At 32.6% G+C, this 26,812-nt stretch overlaps 1 protein-coding gene across 1 annotated transcript; it reads right to left on the minus strand.

Moving 5' to 3' along the window:
- Positions 1-2,025: 2,025 nt before the first annotated feature.
- On the minus strand, positions 2,026-3,469 carry LOC139523505 (uncharacterized). Its single transcript, XM_071317563.1, has one exon. The coding sequence runs from the start codon at positions 3,462-3,464 to the stop codon at positions 2,328-2,330; it is 1,137 nt and encodes a 378-aa protein (XP_071173664.1). The 5' UTR covers positions 3,465-3,469; the 3' UTR covers positions 2,026-2,327.
- Between the last annotated feature and the right edge of the window lie 23,343 nt (positions 3,470-26,812).

Genomic DNA, 26,812 nt, shown 5'->3' on the forward strand with positions numbered 1-26,812 from the left:
TTTTTTTCTGAAATTTTTATACCCTCGAGCCTCCTTAAAGGCTGAAAAAGCAATTGCTGCCATGTTAATGATTTGGGGACATTTATTTTTCATCTACATATATACAAGAATTAAACCTGACAGGACATGGTTGTCTAGTGAAAAGCAAGAAGGTTTTGACTTTATATCAATAAAAGACTTAAGCAGGAAATCATTTTTGATATGTTTTATATTTCACAAGGAGACAACAAGTTTACCAGGCTAAAGTTGGGGATAATTATGGATTATCCCCTGGTAGTGTTTGTAACTGGGCAATAATTACTTTTATTGATTTAATTTTAACAATTTTCATAATTAATTTAAATTAACCATTCAGTTAAAACATTTCACCGTTCGAGACGCTAATGTTGAATAATGGGACAGAAATAAAATATCTTACAAGACATAAACATATAAAAACTAAATATATATTTCAGCTTACTAAAAATATTTTCATAGTGTTACTTTGACATCATTTCTTAAAACTAAGTCCCACACATAATTGTTCATTTGATATGTGTCATCCTCATGGGATACGAGAAGTTTTCATGTCTTATTGTCCGTTCTTGACGCTTCTTGTCGCTAAAATTCTTCTTGTCGTTATTAGTAAGACCGCTATTTTTAGATTACAGGTAGTCATTACACGTATAATCTGTGTAGTGATTTATATTTTACGATAAATTTATGAATGAACGATTATTTTATGAATGAACAAGAGCACCTGACCTCTTTCTTAAACACCAATTAAACATATAAAACCGTATTTATTAAGATAAAATTCAGTCAAATTCTCACCACTAAATCAACAACTGAAATGATACCATATTTTGTTGAAACATCGTACAACCGGAGAACAGAAATCGCAGGTATGAAAATGCACTTTTTTCACTGGTGTTGAAAACCCAAAACTAATTTGACTAATTTATGCATGACGGAAATTTAAGCGATAACAATACATCGGAGTGACCTCAAGGTCATCCTCTGTAAAAAACACTTCTGAAATTTAAGTTGATATTTGTACATGTATCAGGTAAAATAAAAGGAACCAAATACATTTTTATTATCACAAAATAAAAAAAAACATTGCTAAAAATGTTTTTAAAAAGTGTAAGAAAATCATTTTAAGTCTAACGACCTATAAGGCCGTACGGTGACTTATAGTTGGTAATGTCTGCGTCATTTTTGTCTCTTGTGGACAGTTGTCCCATTGGCAATCATTTCACATCTTCTTTTTTATACATTAAATTTATAGATTTTTAAGTACTGTTCACTTTACTATTTACGAATTTATCAATATCATATTAACTTTTTATTTAAAAACAAATGCAGTACAAAAATAAGCAAAAATGGTACATTCAGTTGAAGTGTTGAATGCAGCTCTATCGTTGTTTTTTAAAAGTTTTTCTCTAATGTATAAAACGTATACGTATTGTTATGCGTTTACTTTTCTACATTGGCTAGAGGTACATTGTATAGGGGGAGGGTTGAGATCTCACAAACATGTTTAACCCCGCCGCTTTTTTGCGCCTGTCCCAAGTCAGGAGCCTCTGGCCTTTGTTAGTCTTGTATTATTTTAATTTTAGTTTCTTGTGTACAATTTGGAAATTAGTATGGCGTTCATTATCACTGAACTAGTATATATTTGTTTAGCGGCCAGCTGAAGGACGCCTCTGGGTGCGGGAATTTCTCGCTACATTGAAGACCTGTTGGTGACCTTCTGCTGTTGTTTTTTCAATGGTCGGGTTGTTGTCTCTTTGGCACATTCCCCATTTCCATTCTCAATTTTACGTATACACTAATAGACTTAAAATAAATTTAAAAACAATGTATGCGAATTAAAAATATCAAAATATCTAAATATAGTTCCGAAAAAATTAAGGAATCTAAAAATATGCCATGTAAATTAAACTAGGGATATTGAAAGGTTGAAATAAAAAATTAAAATCATGTAAATATCTCACAGCAACGATGCATGCGGGATTCAGGAATTATACATCTACAACGAACTCATGCTTAGACTGTTTAATTATATAAGAAGCAAGTGAAAGTTAAAACACTTAAAAGATATAAAATCGTACCGTGCAATTAGATGCACGGAAATGGCATTGCAGCAAAAATGACTTAAACATAAACAAACGAAAACATTCAAATTCAAGTTTTTCAAAGTAAATGTTACAAATATAAACATATGGACACCATATGATAAAACTTGCACGTACAACTATTGTTTCAATAATATGTAATATAACAACACGACCAAACCCTGGTGAACTTTCATGTGTCGAGATGTCCAAAAAATTGAAACCAATCTAATAAGTTTTAAAACAATTATTGTTACGGTAATTTGCCAGCTGTATTTTCTGGTGCATTATTGCCGAATAACAAGTTATCCATGACAAGTTTTCATATTGCTTAAATCTTTTAAGCACTTTCATGACATAGTGTTTATATCTTAGGAAATTACAATCACATCTTAGCGGATTTCCAGTTAAATCAACAATAATCGGCACAGAACCAGTGAAATAATCTTGCATGTCTACTGGAATTTCAGTTACAGAGTTCCTAGATAGATCAACCACCAGCGGTTCTGATTTTGAGATCTTTTCTGTTGAGGGTGCTCCCAAAAAGTTGAATTTTGTAATAAAATTATCAGAAAGATCTAAAAGTTTTAGTTGTGGAAAATATTTTCTCCAATCAGTTAACTCTTGAGGTACGGTACTGTATCCGTTGTCCGGGAAAAGAAATGTGTGAAGTTTCGGGAAATCGGAATAAGCAGTCATCAGATGAAAATGATGTTTGCTACGAGATTTACTGATGCTTTTATCCAGGTATGTTAAGTGTAAATATTTGCATCTATATCCTCTGTGCCCAAGTCGATTTAAAAGTTCATCGAATGAAAAATTCCATACCAATTTTTCTGTTTCAAAATCATCTTTTTTGTTCGTACTCATTTGCGTGTATGTTATATTACGCCAAACTGACCTATGTAAAGTTTGTTGTCCACAATCGATTTCCTGTGTCAATGGTGTACTCAATAAACGAATTGCTTGTTTCATATTGGCAGTAATAACGCAATTATCTAAAGATAGCTCTTGTAGCTCATCTTTCAAATTTGTTGGAGTGAAGGACTCTGAAAGGAATCCGTCCAGTATACACCCTTTCACGTGAAGTTTGGTAAGTCCTCTAGCTTTCATTGGCCAAGGAAGGAAGAATACCCCCTTCGAACTACAGGTTACATCTAATGATATTTTAACTGCTCTCTCAAGCTCAGATGTCCATTGTTTAAAGTCGGTAAAATCTAGTTGAGAGTCTACAAAGAAATCACATTTCCTTAAATTAGCAGCCTTATTTTGTGGACAGTTCATATCAAAGAAACTGCGAGGCTGACATATTACTGTTAGTATCAGATCAATTCCTACAAGTAGACTCAACAAGTGTCGTAACATTTTCTCTGTTTCCAGTACGAATGTGAAGTTTAATTTTAATCTTACTTATTTGTATTTAAAATTTACATACGTCATTAATTTCAAAACGCATGACAACCTCCGGGCATGATATAAAATACAGACTGTACTTGTAGTGTGGGAGACATACATTTTATGTAGTTCTCTGTGAAATCAAATAACCACATCGTTTTCTGAGACGGTAGGGGATTTTGTTTTTAATATTAATTGGGTAAACATGGACTGATGATGATCTAAGTCTACCTATTCAAACAAGTAATTTCAAATATTGACAAACATAGATGACCATGTACCAATAGTTCACACTAAAAATATGAATAAAAGGGGAAAATATTACCGAAAATGGCGACCTGTTATTTTTGAACCAAAAAGATCCTTGTTAAGGCAGTAAAACAGATAATAAAAAAGAGAATATTATGTAATTAAATAGATTGACAGATACGAATGGATCATTAAGTGTTATTACTTGATTAAAAACTATATTATACATACATATTTATAACCTATTTCCAAGTTAGATATTTCAGAATGGACCGGATTCTAAATCAAATTTTTTAATAGGCCAAACATGTACGTATGTATATTAATTAAATAAAGCAAAATAAGTTTATATCTTCTATTTTTATGCATTTTTGATGTACGAAGACACTTTGTCATAATGATTATCAACATCATCACTCCTTTACATAATGTATCAAACGTTTACCTAACCAAAGTCACAAGACTAAAGCATTACTGATTTATCAGGTGCATTTAACAACATCCTTAATAGAGGTTTTATAAATCAACATATAAAGTATTAGGGAAATACCTTACATGTTGTGTTAACAATATTTATTATCTTTGTTTACTGCTCTCTGTGGCGATGGTTTATTGTTAGTGTCAGTTACAAAAAATGTTGAAAATATAAGTTAAAATACTATTTTTTTAATGTTCAGTAAAGTTTGATTTAAGATAAGCAACCTTCAAATACTTAACTTAATGTCTAAAATTTAGATTATCAACCAAACGATTTAGACTAATCATCGGGTTTGGTGAGCCACACAAGAAAACCCTACGTGTATAGGGATCTGCTTATCCTTTGGGAGCACTGGAGAGCACTTAAGTATCTTTGACCTCTTTTTTAAGAATAAAAGAGCACGGTTGCAATTAGATAGTATAGAAATAAGCACATTACGATATACCTATCAACAAAAGGGAGATTGAATGTTACTTAAAATATACATATATCTAATCATGTTTGCATTTTTATGTAACAAAAGTGAACGAAGCAGTCGAGCCGATGCTTAGTTTAATAATGTAATGATATAAATAGTATCAATTTTACTGCATCAGATGTGCATTTCGACAATAAATATCGCTTGAACCTCTCTCGAGGACAAATTATTTAACAATCCCAAACCAAATAGCAACGTTGAAGAGCTTATCAACCAAAAAGTTTTAAAGTTTAGCCAAATTCGGACAAAGAATCAGATCATTGCATAAGGGAAATGTATTTCTTGACCTAGAAAGATTTCTTGAAAATAAGAATAAATTGAAATCACAATAATATCTTTAGTTTCATGCCAGTACCGAAGTGACACCCTCGGGAACTACAGTCCACCAGCTGATGTATCTAGGTAACGGAGGTCATAATACAAAGATTTGCCGCATTGATTGAAAAAAGACTAGAGGCTCCAAAGAGCCTGTGTCGCTCACCTTAGTCTATGTGAATATTAAACAAAGTAAGCAGATGGATTCATGACAAAATTGTGTTTTTGTGATGGTGATGTGTTTGTACATCTTACTTTACTTAACAGTCTTGCTAATTACAATTATCTCTATCTATAATAAACTTGGCCCAGTAGTTTCAGTGGAAAATGTTAATAAAAATTACAAATTATATGAAAATTGTTAAAAATTGACTATAAAGGACAATAACTCCTTAGCATTTCGGTCACGTTGACTTATTTGTAAACCTTACTTTGCTGATAATTATTGCTGTTTACAGTTTATCTCTATCTATAATAATATTCAAGATAATAACCAAAAACATCACAATTTCCTTAAAATTACCGATTCAGGGGCAGCAACCCAACAACGGGTTGTCCGATTCATCTGAAAATTTCAGGGCAGATAGATCTTGACCTGATAAACAATTTTACACCTGTCAGACTCGCTCTAAATGCTTTGGTTTTTGAGTTATAAGCCAAAAACTGCATTTTACCCCTATGTTCTATTTTTTTTTTAAATTTGATTATACTTTATTGATAGTTTGACATTTGTTAGTGGATACATCAAATACCGGTACCTTATCCCGGCCTCGTTAATCGTTAGTAGCATATAGTCCAGTCGATTTGTGCAGATTTTTGACAAAATTGCTCAGATTGTGGTAAAAGCATGAAATTTGGCATAGTAGTAGTATATGTCATGGACAACATTTTAAGCTATGGACCCACTCTGAAATTCGAAATTTGTGGACGAGGCGGCCATTTTAAAATGGCGGCCGTTTGATCTCTGTAGATTAATAAAAAAAATCATGAAAATGATATTAGAGAAGATATTGACATGAAACCTGGTTATTAGAACAACAGTGCTGATTTCAATTGTCTTGTTGAACAAAAGTTTTGGAAATATTACCCATATTGAATGGCGGCCATCTTAAAAAATCTTGATTTTTTTTTAAACCAAAATATGTAGTCATTTTTCGATAAAAAAAATGCATTGTCGAAGATAAACAAATGTATTTGTTTGAGCTATATAAACAGGAAAAAAAGTGAGCATACCCCCCTCCCCGAGTTATTCTTCTGTTTCGTATCGGGTATAACAGCATTAAAACGCGGACCACGAAGAGGATCATAAAATTAACTATTACTCTAAAAGCAATATTCGTTCCACCGCTTGTTCAACACAGAATAAAAGGAGAATTTTATTTTACAAGTACAAATAAAGCAAGAAAATATGTGTATACCTGTCGTTTATAATAATTGTCTGATTACAGGATAATTCGTTTTGTTGATATTGTTCATTTGAAACAACTTTCAAAAACCTTAATTGCAGACATAATGAATTTCATATCATGCAAGTAATGTTAAAAGAACATCAATTACTCAAATGTTTTCAATTGACGTTAAAAATATCTAACAATAAATGATATGTACATTTTTTGCCAAGCCACACTCTGTCTATCAAATCGATCTCATTGTCATCCACATTTACATATCGTAGTACTACTTAATACTGCCTTTACACATTTGCATTTCCTTAGTAACCGTGATCACTTTGACTTATAACATGTATAAGTTGAGCGCTTACTGCAGGAAGTTATTATATAGTCATATGGTATATTCATCACAGATGACAAGGCCTGTCATCTGAGAACTTCATATATATTAATTTTTTTGGGGTAGCCATCTTGAATGATGGCCATTTTGAAAACATGGTTTTCCAATATATCATTATTCGCTAATCTTATTAATTCACTGTTTGCATTCATACATTCTTTACTTATTTTTATTTGATATTCACAAAGAAGTCAGATAAGGCATGCACATGTTTACAAAATAAAGATATCAGTATCAGAATTTTTGTTACTTACATGTTTGCCTAAGTAACTTTTTAAAACAGAAATTGCGTATAAATGATATGATTTATGACCGAATTTTTTTTGGGAAAAGATCAAAATTGTAGTGTTCGAAAACCCTGGGGCTAGATATCAGAAGAACATTATGGGCGATTAGACTGGAAGGAATGTGTGAAACGGCAAGAGAGGATATGTGAGGGTTTGCAATGCCAATCAGATACAAATGGAACAGACATAGACATTTGAGCTGGCAATCACTCTTTTGATGCAAACATATGAAGATGTTGGGTTTTGAAATGATTTTCCTTTCGCTCAATTCGAAACAGTTGAATGAGGGCTATGGAACTGCAGAAGCACTCCAGAATCACAAGGCATAATGGCACAAATCATGTCAAACAAATGTTCAGATCACAAAATATTTCATCAGTAAAAGAGAAAACATACTAGATAAGTTGCCAATTGAAAGAAAACAATAAGTACCTAGACACTGTAAGGTGATACTGGATCAACAAAATCAATGATTGCAGTGTATCTTTTCTGTGGTGATGTATCTGAAGATCTCCATGATACATCGACATTTTCAAATGGACAAAAATAGGGCACGACTGTGCACCTGTACTACAAGACATATTCCCCTAGCCAAAGTAAGAGCTGAAGATGTCAACTCACTAATATCCTGCTTGATGATTGATAAAACTTGACAACATAGCAAATCAGAGAGTACAAGACACAGAAAGAAATCCAGGAATTTTTTATCCTTGGAGCTGTACTTTCCAAAATAATAAAATACATTGATTGCACACGGTCTGGAAGAGGTATATTACTAGTCTCCAAGCTTGCAGACCACGCTAAATTGTAAAGTTAACGCCTGGAACAACTTGGAGTTATCATGGAAGGAAGAACTGATACAACGCTGTTAACAAAATTGGAATGTAGCTACCATAGCAAGCATACAAGCAATATAAATTAGTTCTCTTGATTTTCAACAAAGGTATTCGTGACGCTCTAAAACAGACCTCATAATAAAAGGGTAAAAATAAAGGCATCACCATAGCCATAGCAGGCAAAATATATATGCTTGATACTAAAAATAACTTTACAGGGACACTCAGTAAACGCTGTTGACACGAATCAGTTCAACAGACACACGTTTCCTCAGTAAGAATGACACATGATGGCTAAACACCGCGAAACAGTCCAGTTATATCGTTGAGTGGCAGACAAACATACCATTTCTCAGCTATAATAGTTCAATTGTGCAACTCGTATTCGAATGGATACAACTGCAACTTATCAGTCCTTAGATAGAGAGTAAGATGTCTCAAAGGTTGTGGAACTGATTCATTTTGAAAGCCTACGTTGAATGTCCCTGTAAACCTTTTTAGAGTAGCAAGCCTAACTCTTCAAACTATTCTAGTTACTTTGACTATGAAGAGGCCTTCACCATCACGACTAAAAGACATGACCTGTTCCAGAACTTCCCCAACATATTCGTTGAGAATCCGGAGAAGATGCAACCATTCATGTGTGCTTGCATATCATCGATGGCAGCTAGTTCTCAATTTTTAGAAGTGTTGTATTAATCATTACTTTCATAACAACTCATATTACTAAGAACATCTACTGTACAATTTACAGATATCATCAATTTCAAATATTAAAACAATTTCAGACTGTGAGCCGTCACTGTTTTCTATCGAGGCCCATTCCATGGATAACAGGTTCTTGACTTTCTTTCTGTGTCTCGAATTCTGTCTAATTGTCTTGTCGTCAAGTTTTAACAAACATTTAGCATGTTATCTGCTCCTGAAATATTAATCTCCAGCACTGAGTCTGGCTAAAAGAACCATGGTTAGTAGTTCAAGTGACAGTAACGTACGCTATTGTCGATCATAATTGTCGATGCTTCATGTTGAATGATAGTCAGATACCTCATCTAAAAGAAAGAAAAACAAAACACCCTGCAGTCATTGTTCTTGTTGATTCATCACAACTGTGGCTGGTTATTTTACTGGTTTTTTCAATCCGTGACTCATCTTAGACTTTTTTCGTTTTTCCTGACAAAATATATTTTGATCTTAAGATTTGCCTTGAAAAGATTAATACCTTTTGCCTTGTGATTCTCCCATTTCATGACCTTCATCAACTTGGAACAGTTGTATGCTTACAACAAATGACTGATTACCAGCTCAAATGTCTATGTCTGCTCTTTTTGTATTAGCCTGGCATTGTAAATCCACACGTGTACTCTCTTCGCGTTACGGAATTCGTTCCAGTCTATTTTTTTATTATTTTTTTCAGTTCCAGTGATTTTAATAGCTACACGGTTTTCCTTTTCAACATACAGTGGTCATAACTCATATTGTATATACACAATTTTTGGTGGTAAAAAAGTAACTAAGCCCTATATGCTTAACTGCAATTAAAAGAATTTACGTATTTCTTTACATACATTTATGTGTTAACCATGTTTACATACGCATGGCTTATTTGAGAATATATCCTTTATTAACAGTAAAAAAAATGATTAGCATAACTAGTTGTAAATGCAAATAAAACTTAATATTAATTAAAAAAAACAATTTAGGATAGGGAATAATGATATATTGGAAATTTACGTTTTCAAAATGGCCAACATTCAAGATGGCCACTATATACTTCAATGGTCCTCAATTGATATTCTTTGTCATAAGAAATACGAAAGTTTCTCAAAATTGGGAAAGAAATATATTTTTCATATTTTTTCAAATTATTTTTATTACTTTTTTGGACATGATTTCAAAATGGCCGCCCAGAGCCGCCATTTTGATTTTCTGAATTGGGTCCATAGCTAAAAATGTTAGTAATGACCTCAACTAACACTCTGCAAAGTTTTATGCTTTTACCACGATCTGAGCAATTGTTTCACAATTCGACTGGACTATAGTTAATTTGGTTAGTATTTGTTAGTTTTTTTTAACTGTAATATATACATTTATAAATCATTGTAAATTATAATATATCCAACTAAAACATAATCAATACAGCATGATCAATAAATCTGAATAGATGAAAAAAAATGTAAAGAATAAATAAATAAAAATCACAGAAATCATAACATAGGTGGTGATGTGGATAAGGAAAGAAATGTACATAAAAATAATTCCGGTACATGATGTACCAATTTTTTGATAATCAACCTAGTCTTCAAAAATTGGAAGCCAGGGGTCCCAGCAGATATTGGCCATATGAAAAGGTTTTCTTTTAAAAAATAAATTCTTTTCTAGTGCCAGAGAATCTTTGAGGTAGTTTTTAAGTCCTGTAAAATTTACAATTTTTTCACATAGTTTTGTTCTGTAAATATAAAATTTTGTCAGGAGTATTATTAAGTTTTTTATCATATTATTTCCGTTGTTACCTAAATTTCCAAATAAAATAATATCTATATTAAATGGAATCAATATTTGTGTTTGGTTATAAATCCAATCACCAAGTTCAATCCATAAATCTGAAATTTTATGGCATGTCCAATAAAAATTCATTTGTGCCTATGATTCTGTGCACTATTCTGTACTGGAAGCAATGAAGTTTAGAGCTTTTTGTGGTGTAGAAAGACATATTATGCACTTTTTTTTCAATCAAAATTTTTATTTAATCTTAGAGACCATTTATCTTCACAACTAGGCCTTGTACTACTTTTTTCTAAGAAAACATTATACATATCTTTTGACCCTTTATTTGACAAAAAAAAATGTTCTAATATTATTTGGTAGAATTGGTCCATGAACTTTATTAAGATTTTCTATAGAGATATTATGTTTAAGGGAATTTTGATATGATTTTATTGCTGATATAACTCCATTATAAACTAGAAAGTTAGATTTAATTTCATAAATATTTTTGCATTGCTCAAACGACATTAATTTACCCTCACTATCTACCAGATCATTAATCAATAAAATACCGTTATCAGCCCAGTCTTTATAAAACACACTTCTGCTACCTATTTTAATATTTCCATTATTCCAAAGTGAATCTGTTAAAAATTCTTCTTCATTTTTTGGTTTAAGTTTATTTAGCATTTCTGTCCATGCTTTAAAAATCTCTTTCCAAAAGGGGTTTTTACATTTGTTTGGTGGGCCTAGAAATACTAGTTTTTCAATATCAATATTTTCTGTGCTTTCTATAAGCTTTTTGAGTTTTGTATTGTTTTTTAGCAACCGTCGGACCCACGTTAATTTTAACCCTGTTATATATTCTTCAATATCTAACATTTTCAGCCCCCCAAATTTATGTTCCAGACATAATATTTCTCTTTTAATCTTGTCAGGCTTGTTTTCCCAAATAAATGAATAGATTGTACGAATAAGTTGTTTTATAGTAGTATTGCATGGTGTTGGTAATGTTAAAAACAGATGATTTAATTTTGAAATAATTAGTGTCTTGATAATTGTTATCTTTCCCACTGGAGTAAGTGTTTGTCTAGACCAAATATTGATTATATTTTCAATTTCTTTTATTTTAGGATAATAATTCAAAGATTCCATTTCTTGCAAATTGACAGAACAGTTTATTCCTAATAGTGTAAACCTACTGGAACCCCATTCCAATCCCCACTTTACACACATGGTGTCTTGACTATATTTTTTCTTTCCTATCCACACCACCTTTGTCTTGTCTAAGTTCATATGGAGACCAGACATTTTAGCATATTTATGTAATAAGCGGAGAGATGCGTCAAGGCACTCTGGTGAACCGTCAAGAATAATTGATGTGTCATCAGCATATTGAGAGATCAAATATTCAGTATCATCTATTTTAATTCCCTTTATATCTTTATTTTTTCTAATTAATATTCCAAGTATTTCTGCACATAAAAGAAATATATACGGTGATAAAGGATCCCCTTGTCGACAACCTCTTTGAATTTCAAAGAATTCAGATAAAAAAAACAATTTTGAGAAACTGCAGAACTTATATTTTTGTAAAAGGTTCTTACCCATTGTTTTATAGAGGGGCCGAAATTTAAAAAGTCTAAAACGTCTTCAATGAAATTCCATGATACAGAATCAAAAGCTTTTTCAAAATCTATGAGAAGGAGCAGTCCTGGTAAATCATTTAGTTCTGTATGAAATAATATATCGTAAATAAGACGAGTATTCTCCCCTATAAATCTACCCGGAATAAAGCCAGTCTGATCACTGTTAATAATTTGAGGTAGAACTAATTTTATACGCTCAGCTATGCAGCTTGATGCTAATTTATATGTGGTATTTAGTAAACTTATTGGTCGCCAGTTTTTCATAAATTGTCTCGGTTTATCTCCCTTTGGTATACAGGTTATAATACCTTGTCTTTGAGTAATTGATAATTCCCCCTTTTCGTAACCATTAATTATAGACCGAAATACAAATTTTCCTATATCTATCCAAAAAAACTTGAAAAATTCATTTGTGAAACCATCTGACCCAGGGCTTTTTTCATTTTTCATTTTTCGCAAAGCAGTTGTCAATTCACCATAAGTAATTTCACCCTCCAAAGATTCTCTAATGTTATTATTTATTTTTTTAATATCAGTATCAGGGATTTCATTGTTTAGGTTAACATTATTCAAACTTTCTGTTTTAGTATATAGCCTTTTGTAATAATTGTTTGCTTCTTTTAATATTTACTTGCTCACTGATAGTGTCCCCTTTTTCATTGACTAATTTTGGAATAGTTTTATTTATAAAATGTTTAGTTTCTAAATTTAGAAAAAAGTTTGAAGGTTTTTCTCCTTCTTCTATCCATTGGATTTTGGATCTGATGTTAGGTCCCCCTCATCTTTTCTTGTCTTAATACTTTTAGATCAGTTTTCTTTTTTTCAGTTTCAATAAATATTTCTTCTGTCAATATTTGTTCTTCTAGTTTTTTAATATCTTCTGATAGTATTCTTTCTTTTTTATCTTTTTGTTTCTTCCTAAAAGAAGCATATGAAATTGATTTTCCTCTAATTTCTGTTAATAAAGTTTCTAGAAAGAGTTGATCGTTTATAGTAAATTGAATTTCTAAGTCATTTATCTTTTCTAATGTTTCTCTCTTGTATACTAGTGATGCGTATTGTTCTTTAACTTTATTTATAGTCTCTTTAACAGCAGCTGAATATTCAATGTCATGTAAAAGTGAATTGTTAAATTTCCATAGACCTTTACCAAATATAAAGTTATTCATCTTTAAATGTAACATTATTGGGGAGTGATCGGATCTATAACTGTTGAGAATGTGTATATCATGTACATGCTGATTAAGGCCTTGCGATATTAAAAAGAAATCCAATCTTGCTTGTTTAATGGGATTATTTTTTCTCCATGTAAATTTTTTTAGTTCAGGGTACAATTCCCTATAGGGATCTGTTAAATCATAATTTTCTATTATATTTAAAACTTTCTCTTTGGCTTTTTGGTTATTTACATTTTGGTAATTATAAGTATCAAGATTTTGGTTTTGGACTAAATTGTAATCTCCAGTTATTAAAACTGATTGGTTGTTCAAGTCTTCTATTGTATCCCTTACTCTAGAATAAAATTCAGGTGAATCTTTATTTGGACCATATAAGCTTATCAAAGTTATTCTTTTTCCTTCAATTTCAATATCAATTCCTAACAGATTTCCTTGATCATCTTTTTTCATCCTATGTATCTTGTATTCAATGTTTTTGGTAAAAAATATTGCTACCCCTCTTTTGTTTGTTGTAAAAGAATTGAAAATACAGTCTCCTCCCCATAGATTTTTTATTGATATTTCTTCTGTTTCTGAAAAATGTGTATCTTGTAAACAATATATGTGGCAATTTTTTGCTTTAAGATAATCAAAAACATCTCTCCTCTTCTCCTTTGAATTTAAACCTTGACAGTTGTATGAAACAATTTTTATACCACTATCACTCATTTATTCAATTTTATTTTTATAGCTGAATAATAAATACTTGAGATTTGATAAGAGTATTGCGACCGTCTTCTCCCATAGTGTTTTATATAAGTAAGTGATAATGTAACTCTGAAATGTCTGACCTCCTCTACCTTGTCTGCATTAATTTCCTGCTGTATCCTAAATACATCATAGTTTCCATACAATAAGTAATACTGTGTAAAAATGAAAAACAAACATAAATAATAAAAAAAAAAAAAAAGAAAGAAAATTTGAGATCATAGTGTAAATATCAAACATCTAATAATAATTAAAAACAAATTACTATTGTAGTGAAGAGTAACCTATCCACTTGGATAATTAAGAAACTGAATGGGTCCATCAATGCCCATGCTACGTCAATCTTTAAAGACCCAAATGTTGCAAAACACCTATCCGACCTCCATGACAAATATGTTGTTGTCCCCGCAGATAAAGCCCCAAATAACATCGTTTTTGTGTGTAAAAGTCACTACATCAACTGCTTGATAAACGAATTAGGTATTGACAATTCACTTGGAAACTCAACATATACCCTCACGACACTTACCAAAGAGGAAATCCTGGATAATCATAGGTCTGTTCTATGTTCCTTTGGAATTTCAACCAAAGATGAAGAACTGGATCTTCCATCACTGTATTGGATACCTAAACTACATAAGTGTCCTTACAAACAACGGTATATTGCTGGGTCTTCTAAGTGCTCCACGAAACCTCTTTCTAAATTATTAACATCTATTTTATCAGCAATCAAAGACGGGCTTCAAAGTTATTGTGAAACTGCCTATTCTAGAGGTGGCGTGAATCAGATGTGGATACTTAAAAATTCAAAAGATCTTTTAGAGTACATACAATCTAACTCTCTTTCATCTTGTAACAGTATTAAAACATTTGACTTTTCTACTCTGTACACAAGTAATCCACATTCCAAACTAAAAGACAAATTGAAAGAGTTGGTATTACTTTGCTTCATAAAAAAGAATGGCCAACGTAGATACAAGTATCTTGTCTTAGGGAGGGATAAATCCTACTTTGTAAAGAATCACTCTGATTCAAACAAAAAATTCTCTGAAACTGATATTATCAAGATGCTTGATTTCTTGATTGACAACATATTTGTTACGTTCGGAGGACGTGTTTTTCAACAGATTGTCGGCATTCCAATGGGAACAAACTGTGCCCCTCTACTCGCCGACTTGTTTCTTTATTATTATGAGGCTGACTTCATGCAGGAACTTCTTAGGAAGAAAGACAAGAAGTTAGCAATATCCTTTAACTCTACTTTCCGCTATATAGATGATGTTCTTTCACTAAACAATTCAAAATTTGGTGACTATGTGGAACGCATCTATCCAATCGAACTAGAGATAAAGGATACTACAGATACAATTAAGTCGGCTTCATATCTTGACTTACATCTAGAAATTGACAATGAGGGTCGGTTGAAAACAAAACTTTACGACAAAAGAGACGATTTCAGTTTTCCAATTGTGAACTTTCCATTTCTAAGTAGCAACATTCCAGCAGCACCTGCATACGGGGTATATATCTCCCAATTGATACGATATTCCCGTGCTTGCATTTCCTATCATGATTTTCTTGATAGAGGTTTGCTGCTCACAAGGAAGCTATTAAACCAAGAGTTCCAAATAGTGAAGTTGAAATCATCCCTTCGTAAATTTTACGGACGCCATCACGAGTTGGTTAACCGTTATGGAATAACCGTTTCACAAATGATATCGGATATGTTCCTTACGTCGTAACTACAATCCCCTTCCCTTTCATGAATATGACCTACCGAATTAGACTATTTACCGGATTTGTAATCACATAAGCAACACGACGGGTGCCACATGTGGAGCAGGATCTGCTTACCCTTCCGGAGCACCTGAGATCACCCCTAGTTTTTGGTGGGGTTCGTGTTGTTTATTCTTTAGTTTTCTATGTTGTGTCGTGTGTACTATTGTTTTTCTGTTTGTCTTTTTCATTTTTAGCCATGGAGTTGTCAGTTTGTTTTAGATTTATGAGTTTGACTGTCCCTTTGGTATCTTTCGTCCCTCTTTTGTGTTCAAATATTTTTTAATACAGAAATACTGTGTACAAAGGGAGATAAATCTAATTAATTTAAATTATTATAAAAATTATCTCCATTATATAATGAGTTTTCATATCAAAATCTAAATGCATTAAATATACACTGTTTTGGTTGATTTAAGTAACTTTTTATTTTATTTCAATTCAAATGAGTCAGACCGAAAGAAATAGTGGGTTAATGAAGACAATAAATATGTGTATATTTAGTTTTTGCTTTCAACATGTACAAACAGACAAAACAAATGTTTGATTTTCAATGAAATCAATAGATTTGTTTTGTTTATATTGTTTATGTAGTGTTAACATTTTCAGGATTTTGCAAGTGTTTATTTTTTTTCTTAATACACTTCATGATATTTACACCATGAGCACAGGAAAGCATGTATATGTAACTAGTAATTAATAGCAACTAATCTAAAAGCTCTTGACATGTACAAATTAAGCTTCAGTCATGCACAAATTAAGCTTCAGGCAAATCAACACAAATAAAAATCATATAAATATAAGCTAAGCAGTAAGCAGTAAGCACTAGTAGAAAAACATAAAGCATGATTGATAGGGCTACACAATTGATTCTCTTTTAAAAGAAATAAAATTTTAAATTTCGCAATAAATTTTCAATTATTAGTACTATTTGTTAAGCCAGCTTCACTTATTCATTCAAGTCATTTGTAATAACCTCACCTTCTATCATGGTGTTATTTGAGACAAGATAACAGTAAAAAAATTCTGTCCCATAAAGTTTCATTAGAACAAGGCTTCTAATGATGAATTTTGTGTAAATTTAACTTTTTTACGGTTTCTATTATCGGGTGAGTACTGACCTTACAACCAGTCATTTAAGCGTGAGAAAAACAAATAGTCGTTAAGCTTTAAAATTTGGAGACTATATAATATGTATATATGACTTGCATAGTTTAACCTAGTATCCTATCTTGGCTATTTCAGTGGGGTAGGAAAAACATTCCTGTTTTACCGACATTACATGTTGGAAAGCACTAAAATAAAAATATCAAGCTGTAGCAAACAAAAAGCGCAAGAAAAAAAAACAAAAAAAAAAACAACATACACACATCACAAAAAAAAAAACAACAAAAAAACAGAACATTAACACATCTATACTTACTGCTATGTCACACCCTAAAATATATCAAAGTATTAAATATACATTTTTGTATATTTGTTTATGAATATACATATTTATACCGAACAAGTAAATATACCAAAAAAAAAGAGATACATATATATAATTTGTGTACTGTTTGTTCTACATGTACAAGTGTTGATCAGACACAACTGATGTCTTTACGGACGTTCCAGACATCTCGTGCATTTAGACGGGTTTCTAAAACCAAGTGTACACCTCTTGCTCTTATCCTTGTTTGTAGTTTTTCTTTAGTCCTGATGTTATACGCTATTTTCGCAAGATCGTTACGTGCCTCTTTCATGATAATAGGGAGATCATCAACAATTCTTATCCTTTTTTTTTGCAAGTTTGTAAGCCTGAGCCATTATACATTGCTTGTCGTCATAATGCATGAACCTAACAATAATTGCATCAGGGCGTTTTGTACCTTCAACTGGAGCTTTAGCGGGAATCCTATGTGCATTTGCAATAGGGAAACTGTCGGCTTTAAATTTTTCGATACCAAGATCTTTAACAAATAAGTTATCAATCACTTCCCAAATTATCTCATTTGGTTTTTGTTCGACTCCATAGATGAGGACATTGTATTTCCTATCATGTTTCTCAAGTAGTACTTGACATTCTTTGAGTGAAGCAAGTTTTTTGTCTATGTCTAATTTGAGCAATTCTAATTTCTCGGTTTCTAAACAATTGAACTGAGATTCCAAATGTCCCACACCTCTCTCAAGCTCATTGTGGTCTTGCCTAAGTTGTTGTACTTCAGTGTTTGTGATACTAAGGTCTATGTTCTATTTTTAGCCATGGCGGCCATCTTGGTTGGTAGGCCGGCCACCGGACACATTTTTCAAACTAGATACGCCAATGATGATTGTGGTTTGGCTTAATTTGGCCCAGTAGTTTCAGAGGAGAAGATTTTTGTAAAAGTTGACGACGACGGACAGGGAAAAGCTCACTGGGCCCTTCGGGCCAGGAGAGCTAAAAAAGGTACAGGGTGCACTGCTTTCAGTAAAGGACATTCACGTATTTGATTTTCATTCCGATATAGCCAAGGTTCCAATGGATAATTGTCGTTCCTAAGTCTAAGGTTGTAGATTGAATCGTTTATGTATAAATAAAATTAAAAAAAAACCAATTCTTCATGACACGTACTGGCTTCCGTAAATCCGTGCTCTTAACTAACACCGAGAAGACGGTTTTCAGAACTGTACGATGGACAGACTACAGTTTGAATGCTTTCTTATAACCTGATTGGAATATATTACTTACTCTATAATAATTTAAGTTCGTTAAATGATTGGACCATTACACCTAGTAAATGTCTTTTAAAACTGTGGTGTGTCGGATCTGAACTCCTTATTAAGGTAAATAGATTTTGGCTGGTTACCATTCACACATATCGGTACTACCCAGGTAACATTCTTTAATAGTTATTCCACGATGACGCATTGTGTCAGTGTAAGATCACCCTGATTGCCGGAGGCCAGAGGGTAATCTAACACTGACACACCAAGTCCGAGTGGGATAACTATTTTACATCCCAGCTGTTTTAGATAAGACGAAAAACCATTTACAATTCATAAAATCTAGTTTAGAACGCCACACAACCATTATAATATACTTTATACATAACTATATGATTTATACCAGTTTTGACCCCCGAACACGATGAGTAAATATCAAACAATATCAACTCGCCCCACTGGCCAATCGGCTCAACCTATATCGCCACTTTATGAAAAATTACCCCACTCTTGTTTACCGACTCGCCCTACTTTTTAAAAAGTGTAAAATCAAACTGAACAATCACTGACAACTCACTTATCAACGAAAAGGGTTTAAACCCCACTGAATAAAGATCTGCCAACTCGCCCCATTTATAAATATATCTTGCTTCCTTTAAGTATGTTAAATTACTGATAGTTCGTATCCAGTCGTTCTAGTGTAGTGGTTGTGTCGTGGCTTGATATGCTAAAGGTTTTGATTTCGAATCGCAGGATATACACTGGATTTTTTCTACGTGAATTTTGATAGATAGTCTTTTCCGTATAATTGTATATTTAATTCTATGTTTTATAGTGGGTTGGACATTCCCGCCAAAATGTTACAGAACAAAGGAAAGCATGCATAACAAAGAAACTCAAACTGGGGTGATCTGGTAAGGTCGATCCGGCTCAGATCACCCTTGTTAGAAAAAAGGAGCTGGGATGTCAATAGCCGATTTTCCGCAAGAATTTGGTATCACACACGTGATTATTTCACACACAATCCAGTCGGTCACTGTTTCGTTCATTTCACACGTGAAAACAAAAGAAAACCCTAGGTATCACACATTTTTACAAATACAAATATGATTACTGCACATAGCGATCATAGTTACGCTTTATTTATTGGATTTGACAAAAATCTTTAACATTTACGAAAATTATTTTAGAGGCATATATACACATTCAATTGTGATTGTAATTCGTCTGTAAATAAAAATATTCACATCAGATAAGACTCAGATTCAATTGCCAAACTTGTCTTATATTTAACCCAAATTTTATCGATCTAATGACATACCAATTATCATAAAGCGTCAAATAGTGACTAATCCGTGCGGCGCATCCCCTCCACTCAAAAATAATAAGTGACCCACACAAACACCTAGATCGATGGGCTGGGTTGGATATTGTTTTTACATACCTAGCTTTTCATATCAAGACAGCAGACGTTGCACAACAAAGACTGAAATATATATGAAAGGATATCTAAAAAGAAAAAAATACTCTCAGACGATAAAAGCATTAAAACATGTATGCTCACATATTTTAAGCAATGTTAAATGACTATGAATGTTTGGAAAGGAGATGTGAATTATACATCATTAATTGAAACAGCAATCCAATTAAACAGGCAATTTACTTCTAAAGTGTTAACCACCCCAAGGGTGACTGGGGTATAGAAATATGGTCACTTGGTCTTTTCCCAACCGGCAGTAAAACGATTGCCGAAATGGGGCGTCCGTTTTGCTGTGCGGGATGTATCAAGTTCGCAGTTACGTCCGGTCAGAAGGGGGACGTTAAATCCGATGCCTCGTGTAAAGAGGATGCCACGCTCTTTGCACGTTAAGAACCCTTGCAACAACTCTTTGAAGGGTCCGTAGGTGTTCTGTTGCAAGGCAAAATGTCTGTCTCTATCCAATATACTTTCATTTTCCAGTGGCAGTCCAAATTTCCCTGACCATCATCCCAGATGGCCTCTATTGTATCAACATACCTATTGTATTTATTGTGAACTTGTTCTCGTCTTACATATGCATGAAATATTTGCCACTGGACGTTCAGCAACCAACAATCAATCAATCGAAAGTGTTATTGACATTGTTCATTTGAATTAACACATATGACTCTGTGTAAATCCACGAAAATTGGTATCCTGGAACAAAAGTGCTTTAACAGTACAAGATATTGAGACAAAATATAGAATTTATCAAGTGACAAAATCGATTGAAAAAAACCCAATAAAAAAGCAATATTTCATTTTCCATTTCCTCAATTGTATACATGTATTTAAAGATTATAATATCCCACTCTTAAACTCCTGCATTAGTATCAGTATATATTTGATATAATGGTTGATTTTTTAGAAAGAAAAAAAAATACTTCATATGATAATATGAACTTTAAACTTTCAGAGGGCATACTAATGTCTCGGATAAACATCACAAACATGATCTCTTAGCAAAAGCTGTTGATGTCCGAGTTCAGCGATACCCGTCAAACAAAGTGTATAAAATACCTTATAAATTATCTATTTATAATATATCATGTAGCTTTTCAACTGTAGCGGCTCTTTTATATCTTTGGCTTTGAAACATTTGGTTTGGGCTGCTCTTGATGAAAAGTATACCAACAAAAGCTATTCGTACACATGGAATTCATAACGAGTTGTTTCCATTTTTGTTCACTCGAATACCAGTGCTATGTTTAGAAACATTGTATTTCAAGTAAAATTCTAAAAATCTAGATTTTGTAGAAATGCGTTGTTTATATAAATAGATATATTCATCCAAACATGGAATTACTTTATAAAGCTTATCATTTATTTCAATAACGGAGATGTTATATATAAAGACATCGACATTTCTATTTTTGTTTATTTTTATTTCGTTACGTTACCCTTTCAAAGATCTGACCAATCACAGTAATATCAACAATATAGTAAAACAAACCAACGTCTGAGTCGTTCGACGAAAATAGACTTATACAACATAAACTAATGCAAAACTGAACAGCAAACAAAATGAAAATCGTCGTAGCCCGATAACATGTTTACCCAACTTCAAACACTATAAGTACATAATGTATATACAAAATCAAACATTTTATGAGTAACATTGGAAAACATATAAATATGCACAACGAGCATCAGCAAATAAGTTCGATTGGAATTTAAAAGTTAGGATTATGTGGTATAGAAGCGGCACTTTGAAATGATGTCTTTTTTTTCAATTCAATGACAAAAATTTTGACATCTGACAATACAGTGTGTTCAATACGATGTTATACGATATCTACAGTAAAGCTCCTTTTACGATTGCATAATTGACTGTCAAAATATAAAATCCGCCATAGCGAACAACATAGTGAATTACAAAAAAATGAATGCAACGCCAGATAAAAACATCTTTAAAGCCTAATTTAGAAACCATTGAGTCCTACAAGAATTAAAGATCTTTTATCAGACATTTGCAAAATTTTAAACAAATTCGATATTGGTTCAGCCAATACAACCTGTTAATTAGTATACCAGGCGCGAAAATTAATATTGTGTTTTATCTGAAAGTAAATAACATATGCTTCAAGACATAGCTTATTTTCAGGAAGACTTACATACATATATTTAAACTGCATTCTTAAACGACTTAAGATTGATCGTCACTGTATGACAGTTAAAAAAAAAAATAAGAAGGGAAATTTAAACGGGAAATTTTATTTTAGAGACAGTAGCTAACTAAGGCGTAACCACATGAAAGTAAAGTGTTGACGAAGGGAATTCACCATTGTCTTCTGATAAATATTTTGTTATAAATAATTCTTAGAAACCTCAAATAATTTGTACAAACTAACATAATTCAGGCTTTAACTTCATTTTGAATCTAGATCAGAGTGTTTGACATATTTCTTTTGCAACAAAACACAAGAAAGAATCTATACGTTCGTATAAAAAAATCATTTTGACAGTGGTAAACATCTGGCGAAATGCATACATTTAATTAAACCAAAAAGGGGACATGAGTTTATTGTCGTCCATATCTCCCGACATTTATATGTTTCACTCGAGACCTTTTCTTCAATGATGCAAGTTAATCTGCAAAATATCCCGAAAGCCTAGTGTACGTCCCAATGAAATGTTAAACGAAAAAATGCAGGACATTAATAATCAAAGAAGAATGAATCTAAATGAAAATTTCCTTTTCGGAATCACAACTGTTATGGTGTTCGTACTGTGCAATCTCTAGTTTCTATACAGTGTTTTGTACATTTTTCGTCCTTTCGCTTTTGTTCGTCTATTGTGCACGTGGTAGCGTAGTAAGTTTTTTTTTGTAAGTATGACGTTATTAGTTTTGATTGTCCCTCAGTATATTTCGTCTTTTTACAACACTGCAAGTATGCCTTGCACGATTTTTTCCTCTTTTCCCTAGAATTGTAATGTTTCTTCCAGACAAAGCTATGTCAGCTTTGCAATTAATGAGTTTCAAACAACTCTCAGAGAAGTTAACCCTTATGTTCAATCAAATTTATGAATTGCTGACGTGGAAAAATATCTATAATCCATTGCAGAAGTTACACAGGTATAAAATATGTAGGTTTTAATGACAATAAAAACAGCATGAGGTTGCTTTTGGTTTAGTTATGCATATAGAAAACGGGATACTATTTTCAATTTACAATAAAAACAAATTCCAAAACGTCACCGTTCATACAGCTTTATATTTGCACAAATATTATTAATGTAATGACAAAAGATTAATCTTTAATACTATACGAATAAAGGCAACAGTAATAAACCCTGTTCAAAAGTCATAAATGGGTTGAGAGAAAACAAATCCTGGTGACAAACTAAAACCGAGGGAAACGTATCAACTATACGAGGAAAACAATTGAACAACATGAATACTGAAGTGCGATAAAAAAAAAAAAAAAAAACCACCAACATACATAGAAACGAACCATTTATAACAACTGCAATATTCCTGACCTGGTGCAGGACATTTCATGAAAAAAGGTGGTTTGAACCTGGTACAGGACAACTCTTTTAAAAATAAAGAAATAAACAGTTGTTATACATTTCGTTTTCTGATGCAATAATTTTCCATACTATGTGCATGCACAGTCTTGTTATTTAACAACTGACAAATTTGGTAATGTCTGAAACGATGTTGTGATTAATGAATTAGGCTGTTGCTCATATTGAAACTGACAAATTTTACTCAACTATTTATGGTTAATTTGTGCGTGTTCTTATCAGATATATTCGATAACACTGAATTAATTGCAACAATAAATGTTTATACGATAAATGACCAGACACTTTATTATAAAATAATAGAATCAACCTTGCAACTGTGCAAGTTATATATGACCAACTGACGCAATTTGTCATCATACCATGTAACGACTACTCGGATTTAATTTCCCTCATCACTTGAAATGAAAAAAAACTAAAATCAAAGTTGAATCAACACGTTGCCCAGCAGTCAGCCCTTCTGTGTTGAAATGAATGATTGATATGGTCATAATTATATATTAACTGTTTACTTCGAATTTTTGAAATACTAAGCTTTTCGACCCCAACAATGGATTACCTTAGCTATATTTGGTAAAACAGTAAGACATTTTTGGTCCTTAGGGCCTTTTTAACTGTTTTTGATTCTAGCGTCACTTATAAGTCTTTTGTAGACAAAACGCGCGTCTGGCGCAAATACAAAATATTAATCCTGGTATCGATGATGAGTTTAATTCAAACAAGGCTAGGAATGCTAAGTGACGTTTAACTGTTAGTACTAACTAGCATAATAATGTGCTAAAGAGGCAATAATCCGACAAAATAGCAGTAAATAACCAAAAGACCATCAATTATTTTTTTGTATAATCATAATATCTGCAATTACCTATATTGTTTATATTTGTCTTTTTTTATTTACATTTAATCTCAAATGGCTAATAATTTGGTAAACAGACGTCTATTTAGACTACATAGACTAATCAGTGACGCTTGAATCAGGACCGACACAAAGCCTTTCTGTGTTTCCTTTAAAACGCAAAATCACAAAAATACTGACCTCCAAGGAAAACTCAAAACATAATCTCCCTTAAGCCTCGGTCACACCTTACCGGATAGCACTAACGGACGCAAAACGGATGAAAATAAAAGTTGTCCGTTGACAAAATTGTTATCCGTTGGGAGTCCGTTGATGTACTGGCCGAATATAACGGACGTGTAACGGATGCATAACGGACACACAGCGGATATGCAACGTACAAAAAACGGACACGTACCGGACAAAACGGATGTCGAACGTACATCCAACGGGCGAGTACCGCATACAACGGACACCTAACGGAAGCGTACCGGATAAAACAGATGAACAAGATATACGGAAAAATCAAAGGCGACAATAATAAAACATATAAATCGCATAAATATTCAAAATGTTTCTGTGTTACTGGGTTTGGTTTGTTCTTCAAAATTCCGACAAAGGGCAGTGTCTACCCTGAATATGAACTGCTTGATTGTGAAGACATGCCTATACTCTAAGATCGATTATGAATGATAAGAATTCATGAACCTTAAGAAATCTGACATACCAATAATTGGCATTACTGACGCAAAATTTTCAATTGGCATTTATCCGTTTCAGATCCGTTCATCATCCGTTTTATCCGTTATACGTCCGGTAGAAGTCCGTTTCTCCTCCGTTCAACATTCGTTTTTTCCGTTAAACGTCCGGTAGAAGTCCGTTGGTGAATTTATCTTCCAGATCTCCAACGGATGTATAACGGACACGTAACGGATACAAAACGGACGAGTACCGTACAAAACGGACGCCTAACGGATGTTCAACGGATATTTTATCCGTTGGACGTCCGTTCAAAGTTTTGAACATGCTCAAAATTTTCCACCGGACAAAACGGACGTCGACGGATAAAACGTACGCTTAACGGACATGCAACGGATATGGACGGACGTCTAACGGATAAGAACGGACGTCTAACGGACATGAACGGATTGAAAAAAAGTTATCCGTTAGGCGTCCGTTCGAGCTATCCGGTGAGGTGTGAGCGAGGCTTTGTCAAATGGCAAAATCAAAAGTTCAAACACATCAAATAAATTATAAACAACTGTAATATTCCTGACTTGGTACAGGCTTCTTCTTATGTAAAAATGGTGACTGAAACCTGGTTTTATAGTACTAAGGATGTTCTTATTCCAGGAGAAGATTACCTTAGCCGTATTTGGCGAAACGTTTTGGAATTTTTGGTTCTGAATGCTCTTCAACTTTGTACTTGTTTGGCTTTATAACTTATACTTCTAGTACCTTTGATAACTTTTTATAGTAAGATGAACCTCTCCCTTGCATAGCAGTCGCATCAAATTCCGTAATATTGACAACAAAAAAATGCCATTATTAATCAAAGAAACACAATACCATTTCATTAAGAAATTTATATCCTATACTGGACTTTAGAAACTCAACACACATTTTGGTTAAAATATATTAAAATATTATGATTCGTCATCATCAGACAAATGAGTTGGTTGCATATATGCTTTCCCTGCAATGGTGTCAGGCCTAACCAAAGTTTCAGTGAATACCACATGATTTTGACTTTAAAAATGTCGTTATTAATTCAACGTTTCAACTGCCAATTGTTTTAGGACAACTTTGAAATCAATTGAATTTATGTTTATACATTTATTTAACTTAAAATGCCTATTTGAAAAGTGGACTAATCAGAATAGCCTAGTGTTCCGTGTTTGAAGTCCGTCGGTATATATAAAAGAACTACAAAACTAAATCAAAATAATTCACACGTTTTTGAGATGTTACTATGACTTTTTGACGTAAAAATGTTTTGATGTCGCAATTACGATTGATTTAATTGTAAATGTGTATCAGATTCCCAGTTTCGTAACTTACAAACGAAATACTTGAGATCTTGTCAAAGGCTTAAGAGGTATATATAGATAGATAAAAGATTAATCTTTTAAATGAATTCAATATTTTTATTATGCAATCATTATGTTATCAATTATTATGTAATTAGTCGCAAAATCTGGGTAAGTTCACTTGAATGAATTTAGCTCTATCATTTCTTTAACTATACTGAAATGCAGAAGCTAATTTCATTTGAAACTGGAAATTTGGTGGAAAATATTTTAGACACAGTTAACTTTATAATTGGTTACATAATTGTTGCATAATACTAAAATTGCATTAATTTGAAAGAGTAATCTATTAGCTATCCAAAACTACTACTTTTATAAATTTTCAAGCATTAGAAAGAAAGTTACAGCATTTTAAAACTTGGAAGTTGTAGTTATAAAATCTTTGTA

Source organism: Mytilus edulis, chromosome 5 (assembly GCF_963676685.1).
Source record: "Mytilus edulis chromosome 5, xbMytEdul2.2, whole genome shotgun sequence".
Lineage (NCBI taxonomy): Eukaryota > Metazoa > Mollusca > Bivalvia > Mytilida > Mytilidae > Mytilus > Mytilus edulis.

Excerpts from the sequence above, each read along its gene's own strand:
- LOC139523505 (XM_071317563.1), bottom strand. The coding sequence starts at position 3,464 with ATGTTACGACACTTGTTGAGTCTACTTGTAGGAATTGATCTGATACTA.